The following is a 19063-nucleotide window of genomic DNA, read 5'->3' on the forward strand; positions in this document are numbered from 1 at the left end:
CATCATATGATATGCACTGAACAAGAACAGCGTATAACTATTAGGTATCTTAGCGAAATGTGGCTCCTAAAGATGCCCACTGAACGCAAAACACGAACCAGATCAAAGAACTAACAGATACAAAATCTTTAAAACGTGAGAAATTAATTTCATTCATCAGATCATGCAAAGAGATATCTGGTATGGTTTAATAATATCCATGTGTAGTGACCTAAACTTGGAAGTATGAAATATTATTAATGCTGCCCTCTTGTGTCTCTGTATGGAAAGTATTCTGAATGTCATCATCATTATGCCATTGAATTTTAGGACATGCTTTTTAAAGAAAAGTGTGGATGATTGGAAAACAAATGAGTTTTCTTCAAGCCTGAGTAGTCTTTCTGTCTCAAATGAGAGTAAAGATATTTAAAAGAGGCATGTTAAAAAAACTGAAATATGTGGAAAGCAATTAAGATAATGAAACAGTTTAGTTTAATACTTTTTGAAGCCAAAATCTTCTGCTGGAGAGGACATCTGTAGTGACAGGTCTACATGGTAGATAATTAGGGGGAACTTCAGAGTTTCTCTAGATGAAAAATATGCTAAAATAATGTTTTTTCAATACTGAAATGCTTTGATTCAAAGTCAAGGATGGGATTTTAGTCTTTCTTATTTGTGGAATAGTCTTGATTTTATTCTCAATGGGGACTTTGCTGCTTGTTTGCCTTGAATGTACACTGTACTAAAGTACACGCACAAAGTTGAGTTTAACGTTCCCATTGATACACAAACAATTGGCACTGGTCTGAAATCATAAACTAAATTTCAACTAATAATGATCCATGAAATGAACATAATTTGATCCAAATGGATGTAAATGATGATATCACTGATATGTGCAATTTAGAATACTCACAACAGTGATTTCTCTATGTAGTGATAACTAATTATAGATAATTGAGATGTTCTATTGGTAAACTATTTGTATTTGTATATAACTTGTAGTGTATCTGTACACAACTTCTAGCCAATATTATATAAGGCCAGATTTAAAATGTTTTCTATTTTCCATCCTTTTGATAGAATTCAATTTTTTTTACTGTATGACCTTTTTTGGAAATAAAAATTATATATTAGACATATTGATTGCCTACAGTACTTTGATATCATATTATATGTAGAGTGTAATAAAATGGTGATCCTTTTGTCTTTTTTTCATTTCAATTCAATAAAGGTATTTTTGAACATGTTTTGCAGTACAAAGACTGAATGGTTTCACAAAAATCAAAATACATTATAAATACAAATTGCAATTGTGAATAAAACATTATATTAAAAACCACATAACATAAAATACTTTACATTTGTAAAATATTTATTATAGGTATTGAATGTCATATAACATGTTAATAGATGCCGTAAAAGTATTATTAATGCATATACAATTAAAAATATTGAAGATAACAAAGTAAGAGGTCAAGGAAAAAGAAGAAAGAGTGAGAGAGAGAGAGAGAGAGAGAGAGGGAGAGAAAGAAATAAGGATGGAGAAAGAGTATATTATGGTAAACGTTTACACATGAAAAAAAAGCAGTGACTAGATATTAACAACATAAATATTGGGAACGGGTCAGATTATCACAAAAATTGATATAGATGATTATTACAAGCTTTGCTTCGCATGATAACTATCGAGTATATTTGTGAAATTAGGAAAGGGCACTTTTTTTAATCTCTTGCTAGTCTTAGTTCTGCTAGTACATTCTTGATATTTTTCGACATTTTGTAAATACAATTTGTTAGTTTTCTTTGGAGGTAACCACGATTGACACATTTTGTTTCAAATGAATCAGCAAAATCTTTAGTCACCTTTTCTCTACGAGTCAAAAGAGATTGCAATTCTAGTCTTGCTAATTCATTGTCATATGAACTATAGTTTTATCCAAGAATTATTTTACATACTCTTTTATGTGGTTTAACAGTCAGTGATGTATTTTTTGGAGAGAAACGGTCTTTTTATGCTCCTCCCTCTTCTTCTGTTCTTCTTCGTTTCATGCTCCTCCTTCTCCTTCTTCCTCTTCTTTTTTTTTTCCTTTCTTCTTTTCTCCTTGTAAACGTAAAATATCTTTCCTTTCTGCCTCGGAAACCCCTTTTTTATGTTAAAAGCTAATCGATTTTAAACTTGTGAATTTGGGGAAGTGTGCTGTTTTAGAGCGCCTTTTACGGTATTAATAAGAGTAGAAATTATATTTGGCAGATTTATTGAATTTTAACTCATGTGAGATACTATTCCAGGCGGCTACTTTAAACATTTCTTGATACGAAATATATGAGGTGACATATTCTTTCGAAATGTCTGGCTGAAAGCATTTTTTGTCAGTTTTACTCTTGTCAATTCTTTAGAAAATCAATTTGATTAAGAGCAATACAATTTTCTATTACTAAAAGATGAAGGGAGTATTGTATATATTTTTTTTCTCTGGATGATTGCCAAATTTTAAATCGATAGAGGATTGAGTTTAATTTGAAAAGAGATTTCTTAATTTTTTTACTCTTTGTATGTTTCTTTGGAAGAATATACGAAATGTCCCTGAAAAGGATCGCTCTTTAAATACCCTCATATTCAAGTTGGGATCAAGCTTACAACATTAATGTATCCTCTGACATCTTTATGTAGTCCCATAAACCCATTTGTATGTGAAATGCCTGTGATCTTCAGCAGGAGTGGGTCAACGTCTTATCATTTAATTGATTCCAAAATCTCAAATACATCGATTCTCATTTTCTACTCATACATTTTTTAATCGCTTCTCGAAAGCTTCTTTCAAAGTGTAAACCTAATCGTAATTATCAGATCGTCACTTTATGTGTAGTATGTTATTGATTTATCACAAAGTTCTATAAGCTTAATGGCCTGTGTAATGGCGTCTCCAGACTTTGGCCTCAGGAGGGTCAAATCATTTCAACTAACTTTTTTCTATACAATTTTGCGTTATATGAGCGTGGGCATCGCTTAGAAAAGAAGAAGTATTTGAGGAGGGGGGGGGGGGAGACTTTTGGGAAGAATTGTGCGTTTCTTGTCTCGCAATGATTCCTAACCTGCTCACTTCTAATGAGGCTGCATTTCTTTATTGCGGGCTGAAATTCTATCAGGAGAGAAACTTGTCCCCTTGCCCCCTCCCCCCTCCACCTCCTTGACAAGATATTCATCTATCCTTGCCACTCTTCACCCATGTGATGTAAATGGATACCCGGTATGAAGAATTCCTTGAATGCTATATATAATTATATCATGGCTGCTCAGCTATAGCCGGTGTAATAAATGTGATACATGTACTTTGTATTAGGCGTACTATACAGTACAGTTGCGTTCTATATTATCATAACATGTTTAACTTGATCCATAACGCATGATTCAAGGAACATTAGATTTTTCGGTTCCCACCAATGGCATTTCAAAAACTATTGTCGTGAGTATTGACTTAACTGTGAACCTTGTTGAAATAGATTGATGATTTCAAAGGGCCCAACTCACCGTGCATGAACTTCCTGGAGTCCTTTCAATTTTGGGGAGCGCTCTTTTGTATTTCGTTATATGCAAACATCATGAAAATCTGATAATATAATATTTGTATGTCTGGGGGTGTATGTGTGTCTGAATTTCACTGAGCGAGAAATGGATTGATATCAAGTGTGCTATTATATTCCGCAATTCTGAACACGGGAACATTGTGAATGTCTTGCCCGAAAACATGTGGTTATACTAGCCAGTATCGGAAATTGAAATCACAGGTAGAGGACTTCTCTGCCAACTGACTTTGCTGGTAAGTGAAAGATATTACTTATGATATTTTTTCAAAGTTGTATGAACTATGCATTATAAAGTACACGCACACTGATTTTTGTATTAACGTGTACATGCAACTTTTCAATGATTTACATCCGCTAGTACTACTGTTGGGCTTAATCGACAGGGCTGGTTACCACGCAATCATGTGAATTTATGGTTGGTTTTCAGGATTTGATCCGCTTAAGAGATTTTAGTAAGACATTAAAAGTCTAAAAGTATTTTGGAAATTATGCTTTGCTGTTAATGAAAGTCGAGGTTTATATCAAAGAAAATGTCTGTATCATGTTGTTTTGACTATGACAAATCGATGCCCCAACATTAACGATGTAATTGGATATATTAATATTATTATTAGAAGTAGTAGTATTACTAGTTGCTTTAGTAGTAGTAGAAGTAGTATTAGTATTAGTAGTAGTAGTAGAAATAGAAATACTACTGTAGTATTAGTAGTAGTAGCAGCAGCAGTATTATTATTGCTATTCTGTGTTGTTATTTATCCAATCACCAATCATAATGTGTTTCACAATTTTCTCTGGCTTTGACCAACATCGACAAATAAACGTGCAAAAGTCAAGAAATAAAAAAGTGTTTAGTAGATATAACATAATACAAATTTGTGTTTTGTTTCGTTCAACTTTTTTTCGCTTAGATATTTCAACCATGGTTGGATACCATCAGAGCCTCAAATATGGATAAACGGATTTTTAAAACATTTCTTCTCTTCATCTTACTGGATTTGCTTCCCAATGTAATTAGCGGAGGTTGGGTAAGTCAATTATGCGGTCATTCAAGAAAGATTATTCGTTGCATAACGTGTTTGGATGAAATCTGGTTATACAAAAAAAAGGCCCCTAAGAAAAAACGGGAAAAATACAGTGTTAAATTGAACGTTGTTGTATCAGGGTTTTAAAAAAAAGCAATAAAATAAAATAAGATTAAGTGATACTGGTGAAATGACTTATACGTGTTCCTTATTGAGAACTGGTCTGTGGTCCTTGTAACGAGGACCACTGAAACATTGTTTGCATGTGGTCTTAACAAATCGCTTGTAGAATTCTTTTCACCCAAAAGTGAACGATTACATTTTGAACACCTACATTTTACTAGTCTATATCATGTGAAGATGGCTTTCGTATTTTGATTAAAGAAAGACCTCGCATAAATCAAATAAAAGACATGAGAGAGATCTGATAATTCCACGTAAACCTTGTTGGGCCTTAAGTTATCTTTAACTTAATAAGTTAACTTTAATGTGTTTTGCGTTACATGGTATAGGTACAAAGTTTAATAAGCGTGTGTCATGTTGTGTTGAGATTTGTTGATTATTGATATAAATTATCTGTATAGGCAGCATTTACCCAGTAATAGATTTCGAAGCGATATGAGTTCTATTGATCATACTTATTGAAAGAAAAACGAGTCGGGAGAAAAACAACTAGGCTTGCTTCAATACATGATAGACATAGACATGTTTTAATAAATCCAGTGACAGATTCGATAGCAGGGGGGCGTTTCACAAAACTTGTCATCATATAAGCTACTGGAATCCTTGCTTCTGATTGGTTATCAGCAGGCACGTAGCCACGGGAGGGGGGGGGGGGGGCACGTGCCCCCAATTTTTTTTCCAAGATCGGTTGAACTTTTTTAGACCCCTTTTTTTTTAACCTCGATCGATTACATGTATGTGCCCTCCCCCCCCCCCCCAACCTCAAACTCTGGCTACGTGCCTGGTTATCAGTAGATTTTTCACTGAGTTTTGTCATTTTTTATTGAAAAATAGCTTTGAGAAACGGTTCCCAGATCATTAATTATACGTGTCGTTGAACCGTTTTTTTTTTTTTTTTTTTTTTTTGGGGGGGGGGGGGGGGGATGCTGCCATTTGAAAATTGTAATTGAGAATTTTGCCCGAAAACTTGCTTATACCCAAGTTAGACCAACGAGACCGACACCAAACCGACACCAGACCGACACCAGGCCGAGCTAGACACTCCAATACCTAGAATAGTCTATATACCACACGTAGGTTTGGATTCAGTGTGGAGTCGGTTTGGTGGTGCGACTTGGTATTGACAGTTCTTGTAAAACTTCCGCCTTGTATACTGAATGCAATTCGTCTGCCTAGTTAAAAGGATATGTTACAGTGATTGATTATGTATGGAAATTGAGCACTAACGGTTGAATTTGTTCACAAAAGGGGAAGGGGGGAGGGGCGCGTCTACTCACATGATTGTAGATCAGATCCCTTTTGTGCGTGATCTTTGATCAATTGCATTTGCAAAAGCGTTGTGGAATGAATCAAAATAAAATAGAGGCAGAGGGAGCGGGAGAGGGAGTGGGAGGGGAAGTGAGCGAGGGAGAGGGAGAGAGAGAGAGAGAGAGAGAGAGATAAAGAGAGAGAGAGTCGGTGAAATAGAAATAGAGTGAGATTGAGAGAGAAAGGGAGAGAGAGAAAGAGTGAGACACTGACAGACAGAGAGAAAGTTGTGTGTGTTTGAGTGTGTGTGTGTGTGGGTGTGTGGGTGGGCGTGCGTTTGCGCGCGCGTGTGTGTGAGATAGAGAGTGAGGGAAAGAGGGAAGGAAAAAAAGGAGAGAATGAGTGAGAGAGAGAGAGGAAGAGGATGTGTGTGCGTGTGTGTACGTGTGTACGTGTGTGTGTGTGTGTGGGTGCATGTATGGTATAGAGAGAGAGATAGAGAGAGTCGGTGAAATAGAAATAGAGTGAGATTGAGAGAGAAAGAGCTTTGTCATCATATTCCAACCATTCCAACTTCACTTACTGTTTTGGTGCATGACTGTGCATTGGCGATGACTTTTCATTATTGTATTCCTTATTCTCTTTCATTAAAATGAAAAATGCACTTGAATCCTATGATTTCAGTATCAAAGTAAACAATAACCTCAGTTCGCAGCAAACTTCGTGTGTGGGGGATATGGATTGCAGGATGTTTGCGTGGCGGGTGAGTGTGTGTTTATGTGTGTGAGCGCGTGTGTATGTTATATGAACGTGACTTGTATGCGTGTAGGTAAAACATATGTAAAGTACCATTTGCTTCGTAAAGCAGCATTTATATTTGTTTAATTTGTAGAAGAAAAAAATGTTTTCGAATCACTGTCGCGTGGTGAAACATGGGAGCGAGTAAAGTAAAGTGCTAACGTCATAACGGCTTTTCGTCAAGGTTACTGCTTATAATCAATAGAGCCTGTGCATGAGGTTCACCGCGACAACAGTCATTCAAGCATAGGGCTGGAGCAGGGCCAAGACAGTCGTTGGGGCCGTTGTGATTATCACGCCATTATTTAGCACAAAATTGTTTGTTACCAGCATCCTCGAAAAATTGGTCAGTATATGACGTAAACTCAAAATGCTCTGTTCTCATACCTCCCCCCCCCCCCGTCTGCAAACATAATTTGCAAAACATTTATGAATTCAAGGAAAATTCTGAGGGAAAATGAAGAGAACTACAGTTGATAAAAATCCTTCAAACAAAAACAAAATACACATATATATGTTAATATTTGTTACTCTTTCAGACAAAATTAAGATTATTTTCACCATGCAGTATATTGAGAAAGAGATACCTTATCACTCCTTTGTATAATTTCTTGTAATTTTTTTTCCAATCCTCCGTTTTTCGTCTATTATGAAACCATAGTTAGGCCTACATTTTTTTTTCTTTTCTAGAAATCTTTCAACCCCATGCTTAATAAAGCCACATGCATAAACGTGACGGTAGGCGTCCTAGAAAGAGATGCGTTTCGTAGCCTTTTCAGTACACTCAGAATGTCTTCTTTTGCGTAATTATTCATACACCCGGTAAACTATTTTTCTTCATTTGGTATAGTTCTGCAACAACCCCTCACCACCGGTTTGCGCCGATGACTGCGATGGGAATGGATACTATGTCAGTCCAGATGGAACTGCGTGCATTCCATGTCCACAATGTTCAGCTGGACAGGAACTTAACAAGGTACGTATCTTTATAAAACCTCAACATAACACAGTTCATTTAATCATTTACCTGTTTCTCAATCCATTTTTGAGTTTTTTAGGGTCGACTCCTAGCTTGGATTTAACGTTCTTAAAGGTAAAGACCAGTATTGGTAACGCCCCAATTTCAAAAAATGAAATGGAAGCTCTCATTACCAATCATGTGAAAGAATATGTTTTGACTAATACATGATGATAACAAATTTGCCGGGAAACCGCCTACTAATTCATATATTTGGTAAATTTGTTTCTCTCATGGTCCTGTGAGAGATATAGGGTAGTCCCATATACACCTTTCTGTGTATAGTGCTTGTAACTTTACGAAGAATGGGCCAAATTTCTTATCATTTTGATGATTCCAGAACCTTGCAGATGCTAGATGCTAGATGATCAACCTTTTCTGATCGATTCCACAACGTTTCTTTCACAATTCAATTGCATGACCATAACTGGTCTTTACCTTTAAAAAAGTCATTAATCAACATTTTACACTCTCCACCGAAGTGTAAAATTGAGTGTCTGAAAAATATTGGGGGAAACAATGATTAAGGAGCCTAGCTCAGGGAGAAAAGCATTGATGCTGACAAGGCTTCATGAGATTTTAGGGTTCGAATCCTAGCTCGGATCTAACTCGGTTTGACCTCTTGTACACATGCACACCCTATTGTATTCAATTGGAAGCTGCTGAATAGGTATCATGACGGACAATGCCATATCAGGTACGATTATTTGAATGAAGGTTTGCTGAATAATGCATCCTTTTGATGAGCAATATTACACCATTGTCGATTGCGCGCGCAATTAATGTGGAGAGTAATGAGCCATTAAATAGAATGTGTACATTAATCCATTTTTGTTATGTTTCTAGACTGTGTTCATATATCCATGATTTCCGTCTTGAAAGTAGTAAAATGTCTTAATGTTTCGTTTCTCGTTTGATTTATATGATCTTTTAACCAGGATTGTGGAAATGGTTTGAACGGAGATGCAGTATGCATACCTTGTCTAGAAGGATTCTTTTCATTGTCCACGTCACAACGTTGCACCCAATGCACCACCTGCACCAATACCGTTGAGCAGGAAACATGTCAACTCACACAAAACAGAGTGTGTGGGGATTGCTTGCCAGGGTAAGTATTTCGTTCTATTTTGTGAAGTTCCGAAATAACATTAAAAGAAAAAAAATTACAACAATCAGGTCCTATTAATCGCTATGTGGAATTGTACAAAATGTGGGAACAGTGCACTATAATTCTGACAAATTTATAAATGAACAGCAAGGCCGCAATAACCGAAAATTGTAGATAAATATTGACAAAAAGGGAATACGGAGAGCCCCCCCCCCCCCCAAGAGGAAAAACCACAAGAGACAAAATCCGATGATATATGATTTCTAATACATCCATTTTTCACTAAAATACGTTCCATTCTAAATTGGTTATGAGCCTCATTTTAAACAAAAAAAATAATGCGAGTGTGTATGCACGGCAGAAGGTTTCAAAGATGTTTCAGAATTCTTCTGCGGATACAGCAAACATTATTTCATGCTTTGTGTTCTTGATTTCTCTGCAGCTTTTTCCGAGGGTCTGACCGATTCTCGACCGACTTTAACGCCTGTCCAAACAGATGTTCAGACCTTCCCCGTGATACGCCACAGTGCGGGGATTGGTGGAGTACTCAAGATAGAGAATCGATAGAGGTAGAGCAACCCACGGAGATTGCAGATGTAAGAAGGCTCCCTGAAGAGGTGTCTCTGGATGATATTGATGTAAGTGATGTAAATACTGAACATCATGGTTGCTGAGGGGAAATCCCATGAGACCGACAGCTATGAGACCGACAGCCCATGAGACCGACAGCTCATGAGACCGACAGCCCATGAGACCAACAAGTCCATGGAACCAACATCCCATGAGACCGAAAGCACACAAATCCAACAAAACAAAGAAACCCACAAGGGAAGATAGAAAACTATCTGTGTCTGATGTCGGTCTCATCGGCCATCGTTCTATAAACAAAATTGTTAGAAGACCCACAATACCGTTACTGTCGGTATAGTTGGTTGTATCTGGTGAACCTTTAAAAATGATTTCAGAAGACCGGCAGCCCAAGAGAACGTCAGACCAAGAGATCGACAATATTGGTTTCATGGGCTGTCGCTCTGCGGGCTATAGCCGATTGATTAGATGATGGTGATGATGAATATGGTTACGACATCTACTGCACCAGTGCAGTAGAGCAAAAGAATGTACGATGACTAGCAATGGGAATGTGATAATATCCGTCCTAAATTTTGGTCGCATTCGTAATTTTTGTTCATAGTTGGGTTAGATTTAGGTAAAATGGGATGTTTGTGATTGTATTCTGTTCAAAAGATGGGGTTAATGGGAGCAACAAGCAAGGAATTTAAGATCAAGCGGACAAAGGAGCAATGCAGGACAAAATATGCGGGATACACAGGAAACAGACAGTATGACCGATATGACGTAGAACAATAGAATATGAAACCTTCAATGTCCGACTTTGACATTCATGGTAGACTCAAGTAGATGTTGAAAATGTGTGGGCATTCTGAGAATTTTTTCTGAGAACCTAAACTACTTTTGTCATCCAAGAATTATCATATCCTTTCTTTTTAAAGCCATGTGAACCCAAAACCCCTCTATGCATTGACCCCTGTCACGATGGAAACTTCTTCTTGGACTATGATGGACTTTGCAAGGCGTGTCTGTCATGCCAGCCTGGAGAAGAACTCAATAAGGTATTCTTATTTCCTCCCACTTTAATAGTGCAGATTGGTACTGACCACTCTGTGTAAGAGTAGATATTTTGAAATGCCCCAAATGGGCACTTTAGAAATGTTATTCAATTTGGATGATCAGTACTTGAACAAACGTTAGGAAGTTGGACGTGAGCTGTAGAAATTTTGATCGCAAACATAAGAGACCTTTCCTTTGGTGAAAACTTCTTACCAAGTATTTCTAAGAGTATGTCGGCAAGATATTAAATAAGGCCTACTTTCACCACAAACAAAACATACTAGTGCTTTGAAATAATATGTCTTTAAAAAGCTAGTTCACATCTTTAAAAAAAGCATTCGTCTGAATAATTAGTTATTTTTTCGTTAATGTTCAGGTTTGCGGTCGAGGGAAAAATGGTGATGCTTATTGTCGACGGTGTCCCGAAGGAACTTTCTCAGAGGACGGACTACAGAGATGCTCCCCTTGTCGTATCTGCGTCAACACTTTGGCGACCGAGTGCACTGCTTCAAGAAACACAGCGTGTGGAGAGTGCCTTCCAGGGTATGATGCCGGTGGTGCCGAAAATGACCACCTATTTTGCATATTTTCAAGAGCATTTTTAACAAAATGAACCCTTTTTGCATAACACAGATGGGCCCTGTTTATAAATTGACTTTAATTTTGTGTCCTTATGTACACACACCACGTGCCCTATTTTAGGATATGTTGACATTTACACCCACATTCTCATGATGGTGAAAATATGACGTTTTTTCATGAATTTTGTTTCCCCCTTCAAGTCTGAGAACATTTTCAATGCTAGCGAACATACCCGAAAATGTCCTCCTTTTTACGCAAAATTTGAAACTATCATGCGAACATGAATTGAAATGATAACAGGGGGGGGGGGGGGGTATGATTTTGATTTCGAGTGAAAGCTGGTGTTAATCAAAAGAAATAAGAATCTATGTGAGGTTCTGGAATGATCAAAACGACAACAAAATTATCTATGTGGCATATCGAATTTGAAATTGATATACATGTATGGAAATATGCGAATGTGAAAGTTTGGTCCAAACTTCTTCCGCTATTTCTGGTAAATTTTCGAATATTAAGGCCTTTAGAGAGCAATCCTTTCCAGTAGCCGAGTAGCCGAGTAGCCGAGAAGCCTGTTTCAAATCGAGCAAAGCTAGTTTTCCATGCAATCGAAACCGGGCTGACCAGATTAAACTTAAAATAAGCAGAAACGCGAAGTTGCAAACCATCCAGAGACTCCTAATAAATTACGTTACTGACTAATTAATTATGTAATTACGCATCTTTATTCTCAGTTTTCTTATGTTTAACTGATTCTCTTATAAAACTGAAGATATGGCGTATATATTCAATACTGAATGAACGCCACTAAACTATTACCAACAACAACAACAACAACAATCCTTTCCAGGTAACAATTCTACTATGATATGCTTCTAAATTAATCTTCAAAGAATTATACCAGAACTCAATTTTCTTGTTAATGTTTAGATATTACCAAGACGCAGATGGGTACTTCCCGGACCAGGGAGCCTGCCCGAACAAGTGCCCCGAGTGTCCGAACACCGTTCCACAGTGCCAAGAGTGGTGCGAATCAAGGACAAACCCGGACAAGGTTACCGTAGACCCTGCAGAGTCCGTCGGGCAAGATGATGTCACCCTAGCGGATGTGGCTGTGGACATTCCCCAGTCTGGTGCTGACGATGGAAGTAAGCTTGCTTGAAACAATGAATGACCTGTTCGTTTGTTTAAAAGCCAAAATCCTAATCCTAATGACTTTAGGGAATTCCCCCAAAATATCAAACCTTAACTGAAGGATACTGATGTCTTCTCGCCCAACAATACAGCAAAATAACATGACTTTGCAGCTTTACATTTGAAGAAAAAAAAATTGTATTTTTTCATAGAATCTCTAAACATTCGACTTCAAGGAGTGCAACTATCAGTGCCATCTGCCGGACACCTAAACTAAAATTGTTTACTCTTGTCTGACCTAAGATTCATATCGGTCGACACCATTTTTAGATTCCTCGGTAGATTTGGAACCCTTGGTAGAACAGTTGTAACAGAAGGAAGTACCTAGTCCCTATCTGTTCCCTACAAAACTGCGATACGGTCGCAACGAGGATAACGCCAACGAAGAGAATTGTGGAAAATCAACTTAATTGACCGCACTGACTTAAAACACTCCATTTTGTGAGACATTTTCGGGTGGTTAGCCACAGAGGCTTATACAAGACGTCATCGGCATCAGCATCATCATCATCATCTACAATTATTGTCAAGCTTAGCAGGGCTATCCAGCTCTATTATCTTTTAGTTTTGTCATCCACGTTATTGGTTTCAATAAAATTAATTAAAAATAAAATTTAAACTAACACAACAAAATGCCTGGTGTCGAAAGATCAATATTTTTTCGATATCCTTTCTGTTTCTACAGTCAATGATGAGGCTAATCCTCCTCCAGCTAGCCATGGATCCTACATGCTCATCTTCACAGTTCTCGCTTCCCTTCTGGCTGTCGTCATAATCGTCCTCATTACCGTCCTCTTCGTGTTCCGTTGCCTGTGGAAAAGGTCCAATGCGCCGACGCCATCGCTCCTACCGAGTTCGAGTGCGACAAGTTCACCCACTAGTTCACCCTCCAGAACTCCACCAAGTAAGGCGTATATTTTTAATCGGATTAAAGAAGAAAAGTGTCTAGATCCCTGGTTTCTCTTAGCATAGCGACCCGCCAAAAAATTGAAGTAAACGAACAGAACAAAACAAACGTGTGATGAGCATCTTTTTCATGCTCCGAATGTATGGATACATAATACACTAATATTAATACGCATTCAAGTCTTAACATATTTATTCGCTTGCATCCATAGCAAATCAGGAATCATAATGATGCCTGAATATACGCCACCAAGCATGGTATAAACATTTGAATATTTGATTAATTACTAACTTGATTAAACAAGGAATCTAATAGGATAAACAAGTAAATAAGAAATATTTATGCTATTGTATTATGCTCGAACGGAGAGGTATATATTTCAGATACAGTTGACCCTATTTGGGCTATTTGTACGTACTTGTCGAGAGGTCCGCAAAGTACATGTAATTCCTGAAATATTGTTGTGTTTTTTGGCTGTTTTATACGCTCAAGGGAAATTTTCCTCCGCTGCTATCACCCCGAGGCACGCCTGGGTGGGTGGTGCGCCGTGGGGGTGATAGCAACGGAGGCAAATTTCCCGAGAGCCAGTATAGAAACAGCCAGTCCTCGAGTATTAAAGCAGTCGATATCCCTTTTATATGCCGAATTCAAGATTTTATTATTTTCCCGGTAACTGGAATTTTGCCGGGATTTTTACTCTTGGACTATTAAATGGTTTTGGCATTTTTCGTTTCTTTACAAGAATGGCTAAAATCATGACTGCAATTTCGACCAATCAGATGGCTGGATTTCTTAAGTGAGTTATATTAATAAATATATGATAGTAATATAGAATAATGATTTGTATAAATGAAAAAGTGAAAACGAAGAGCTTATGTGAAGATGATTTCATTTGTATTATCGATTTCTACAAACAATATTTTGTTCTCCCTCTGTTCATTTCAAGCTGTTTACGAGCCTACAACCTTTCAGTATTCGCCGGAAGGAGACGGCAGGGAACTCTGGAATTTTATGAGGTAAGAGATAGTCTGTCCCATGCACTGTTATAGAAATCGTTTCAAAGGTAATTTCAATACCCTATTGTTTTGCTTATAGAAATCACCAATGGATTACTCAACATGTTACTGTCATGTTCGCAGATTGCAATATATAGGTAACGCATAAGGTAATTGAAATCACCTTAGATTGACTTCTTAAAAGTCTTTGCATTTGTGTAATACGACACTTTAAACTTACTTTGGTCTGTGAATGAATGTTAATTGATATGCGATCAAGGGGGATATGCTAAGAGACGAATATCCTCAAAGAAAAAAAGGAGGTCGAAGCTGAATCTTCGACAGTTGACTGGCAGTTGAATATGGATCATCAGTCTCAAAATACCTTACCGACAAAAGAAAACGAGAGATGGAGTATGGGAGGGATTAAAAACAAATATACCTTACAGTTCTTTGCAAGCATGATACATTTGCAGAAATGACACATTATGGCATTTATCAAACGATATATTGATCAACCGTTGTCTTTCTCAGTCTATAGGTTTAGGTCATGATTGCTCAGGCTCCATAAATATTGGTGATAATTCCGATTTTGTATCCAGAATCAGATGTTAAGAGTGTTTTCCCTTATCCCGGCTATTACCCCCACCTATATCTCCGGCAGCCGTAGCACACAGTGTACTCAAGATAGTAATTCCTTCCAGGTAACCACTTATACACCTAGGCCGAGTGTTGTATATATAGATTAATGGCCACCTAAAAGACCTAGTGCCGTGGCAAGGAATCTAATCCCATACCTTGTGATTTATATTCTGATGATTTATCCACTAGACCACAGCACCTCTAATGCATTATGTTTTCAATCCATTCAGTACGACCTTTAAGAATCTAACCGGTTCAAGACCCGTTAGTGGAGGTTCAACTGATGCAGAGAATGAGTCATCTGCGGTTTCTACACCAACAATGAACCTAGGCAGACGGCTGGCCGAAAGAGACCTGCTGAGACATATGGTGAGACAAGTTGGTGTTGATCATGATGATTCCCCTCGATTAACCACACCGAAACCACCTAAACACCATGATACCGTTACAGAAGAGCGAATGGTCAATTCAGCTGGTAGTATGAACCAATCTGTGGCTGCAAGACAGTATGATCGAGACATTGAAGATAGTTCCAGGCCTCGTGCACCATCATCGGGCAAGGTCGTCACCGAGAGAGCGTCCGGAACTGTCCACCCACATGTAGATGATACGGATGAGGCTCCTCGAACGAGGGTCCGCCGTCGCTCTATCATCAGTAACAACAGCCAGGATGAACAGTTCTTGCCACTTCTCAACAATAACAGGAGGAGCAGTCTTTCAGATCTGTTCCTAGTAACAGGCAACAATCGGCAGAAGTTATGGAATGGACGAAATGGCAACACTGCACCAGTCAAGGAGGCTGAAGCTGCATTGCGTCCTACGGATTCTTCAAGTGACAACGCACCAACTGCCGATGATCCAGTGGATACCAACAACACTAAGTCTGCAAACCCGAAGCAGCCAAGTCAATCTCTGGAACCAAACGCTTCTTCACACAAAACCCCAACTGCTGCAGCTGCGACCGTTTTACCAAAGGAAATCCCTGTCGAGAACTCCACTCACAAGAATCCCGCCGCAATTCCGGATGACCAGGGAAGCATTGGCAATAAGTCACCCCGTGACACAAATTTCACTATCAACATCACCATGAACACAAAAGAAGTTGAGACTGTTCATATTGGTGATGTACACAATAAACGCAACTTCCGTGACGGTCCTTACCAGGGCATCAAGGCATCGGAACCAAACAACATCGACGACAACGGTGAAGCTCAAAAATTGCTTAACGTAAACATGTCCGCTTCCGAAACTGACACCCTTCACGTTGACAGCAGTGACCATGATGACGACGATAATGCTGAAAGAGACAAATTACTCGACCCCAAATCATCATAGGTATTCGAAACCTAGAATATTTCAAATTCGGTATATAATGATAAATTGTATTCCCAACTTTTAAAACCACTGTTAACCTAAATTACGGACTATTTTTTTAAGGTAACAAATACAAATTGAACAGAAGAACATATCTAACTCATCAAAATCTTCAAATCTGTGACAATATCTTAATGATTGCATTTTAAAGGATTAGATTGAAGCACATTTTCTTGTAATCATAATGATAAAATGAAGAAAAAAAATTAAGCTGCACACTGTTGTGCAAGTTAAACTTTCTCTGATAATAACTTAATCTACATTCACCAGTACGTTCGCGATGCCTTGTTCAATGGTGCTGGTAAGGGAAAAGACATATCGTTCAAAGAAATTACATTTACATAACTTTTAGATGATATATTTTGTATGATATATTTTGTACAAAACACTGTCATGTACATAATTGTATCAATCATCATATAAGTGTAACTTGTGGACACTCCTATATATAAATTCATCTTACTTACTACTTTTGATTACAGTCTTACAAACAAATGTTAGAATCACTTACTTGAGTTTGTGTCTTTGCGAAAGTAACTTGTTTATGTTTCCTTCACATTTAAAGGTTGTCAACTATTTTGTTTCTGTGGATTCTTTCACGTTTCACTGGACTCAAATGGTTATATAAAACGGTATTACACGGTTATCAAACAATTACTTTTGAGTTATTTTCATAAACCGATTGCAAAAGCTAAATAGATGCTGCTTGTATATATTTTGATTTTTCGGAGTATATTTTGTAATGGTTTCAGTTAGAAGTACATTCCTGCTTACTATTTGTTTTCTTAATTTATAAATATTTTCTTTAAAAGTTATGCTATTATCAACATCTTTTGAAATGCAGAACTCTGACGTAGTTATAAGTTGGATGTGACAAGGAATTCTTCTTATTTTTTTTTATATGAATGACATTCTAACATGACCATCACACAGTAAATTTGATAATGTTTGTGAGAGCAAAAATCGATTAAAATAAAAATTTCCCGACATGTCATTACAACGTGTGGAGAATTCAGTTAGAATCTGATTTTTATGAGACGGCTTCATCCTAAGAGAACGATAATCCCCGAGACCGAACTTGTCAGTCCATGGGCCTTTTAGCCACTCTTCGGATGGTTCGATCGACCGACGGCCCACGAGACCGGCATTCATTTCTATCTTACCCTATGTCTTTCGTCGTTTTGTCGGTCTTGTAGACCGTTGGAAACTTCCTACCTTTTTAAATGTCATTATGTATTTGTCGGTCTGTCAGCCTCGTTGGTTGTCAGACTACTGGGATGACGTCTTTTTTAAATTCCGACGAAAGTATAGATTATCATGGGTGTACAGCATTTGATTTCAAATGAAAAAGTTACTCAGAAAAAACAAATTTCTTTTTTTGTTTTGATAGTATAGAGGTGAAGGTGTTCACGTCAATTTCATCATTTTATACAGCAAGTACTAAAATAAATTAAAAAAAAAAATATTTAAAAAGATTAGCTCATTAGTCAATTATTTGCTTTAAGTACATGTTGATATGTTTATTGGTTTTTAGAACCTTACTTCTGTGTTAAAAACAACGCGTCCTTATCATTTTATGATAAATGGACAAAGAAAACATTCTTTTCCTGTAAAACAGAGTTGTTTTATTAATTTTATTTTAAAAATAAATTCAATGTTGTTTTCATTTCATTAAAAAATGTCTATGCATCGTCTTTTGTGGAAGGGGGGGGGGGGTGGTAGGGGCTATATTTATTTTCACATTTATTCATGTATATTCCAATATATATACTGCAAAGGTATTAGCATGGAGAAATATTTTGTTACTATCCTAAACAGAATATGTGGATGTATCACCTTCCAAAATGTTCTGTTTTCGGTAGGAAATACTGAAGAGAATAACGAATAGCCTTCACTATAATATAAAAACAAAAGAAAACCCAACCTGACACAGCAAAACACAACAAAACATACCAAACCTACTTACTGTATGCTACCCGTTAGTGATAACTCCTAACATATGTGAGTGAGGAAGCTAAAGTTTTAAGAATTGTGAGGTCGCAGTGCAAAAATGACATCTTATAGAGAGGAAAAACTATAATCCTGGTGGGGTTTTAAGCACAATCTAATCATGAAAGAACGAAAAGACCTTTTATAAGAAACACAATTATGTCAACTTTAATGCGAGCCAGCGTAGCGAGCGAGCTTTGGGTACAATTAAAGAAAAGATTGCTCTTAGTCGCTTCAAATTTGGAGTACATTTTTATGGTGAAAGGAAAAGGGGGCTTTTATCCAAAGGGAAAATGACACTTATTAGAATAGAAAAGGCGCAGGTTTCAAAACAAAAAGGGGAATTATCTGATATAAAAATGGGGCACTTCGTGCACATGATAAGAAGCACTCACCAGAGATGAAAAAGGGAAATAAAGGGGCACTTATTACAAAGTATAAGGGGCAATCATCAGAAGGAAAATAGCACTTATGAGAAAGCACAAGGGGGCAGTTATGATTATAAAAAGGGGCTCTTATTTCAAAGTTAAAGAGGGTACCTCTCAAATTTAAATAAGGGCACTAACTGGAGATGAAAAGGGGCACTAATACAAATGAAAAGAGGCATACAGAGTAAAAGAGGCACTTGTCAAAATATCAGGGGGCACCTCTCAGATTTGAACAGAGGCAATTATAAGAAGGGGCATTTATCAGAGGAACTTGTGAGAACGGAAATGGGCTTTATCTATCTTGTTGTAGTATTTGATTGATTTATCACAAAGTTCTATTAGCTTAATGGCCTGTAGAATGGCGTATCCAGATCTTGGTCTC

The 19063-nt window shown here is 37.4% G+C and overlaps 1 protein-coding gene across 1 annotated transcript; it reads left to right on the top strand.

The window, feature by feature from the left end:
- Positions 1-3422: 3422 nt before the first annotated feature.
- LOC115920696 lies at positions 3423-17880 on the top strand. The gene is made up of 11 exons (XM_030977149.1): positions 3423-3800; positions 4476-4592; positions 7669-7794; positions 8775-8944; positions 9387-9582; positions 10456-10575; positions 10950-11116; positions 12083-12300; positions 13032-13250; positions 14200-14269; positions 15121-17880. Exons 2-11 carry the CDS (start codon positions 4515-4517, stop codon positions 16223-16225), a joined length of 2469 nt encoding a protein of 822 aa, XP_030833009.1. The 5' UTR covers positions 3423-3800; positions 4476-4514; the 3' UTR covers positions 16226-17880.
- The last annotated feature ends 1183 nt before the right edge of the window (positions 17881-19063 follow it).

The sequence above is a fragment of the Strongylocentrotus purpuratus genome, unplaced genomic scaffold (genome assembly GCF_000002235.5).
Source record: "Strongylocentrotus purpuratus isolate Spur 01 unplaced genomic scaffold, Spur_5.0 spur5_scaffold_9, whole genome shotgun sequence".
In the NCBI taxonomy this organism is placed as follows: Eukaryota; Metazoa; Echinodermata; class Echinoidea; order Camarodonta; family Strongylocentrotidae; genus Strongylocentrotus; species Strongylocentrotus purpuratus.

Coding starts and splice junctions, on each gene's coding strand:
- LOC115920696 (XM_030977149.1), top strand. CDS start 4,515: ATGGATAAACGGATTTTTAAAACATTTCTTCTCTTCATCTTACTGGAT. Junction 4,593..7,668: donor ATGTAATTAGCGGAGGTTGG/GTAAGTCAATTA, acceptor CATTTGGTATAG/TTCTGCAACAACCCCTCACC. Junction 7,795..8,774: donor CTGGACAGGAACTTAACAAG/GTACGTATCTTT, acceptor TCTTTTAACCAG/GATTGTGGAAATGGTTTGAA.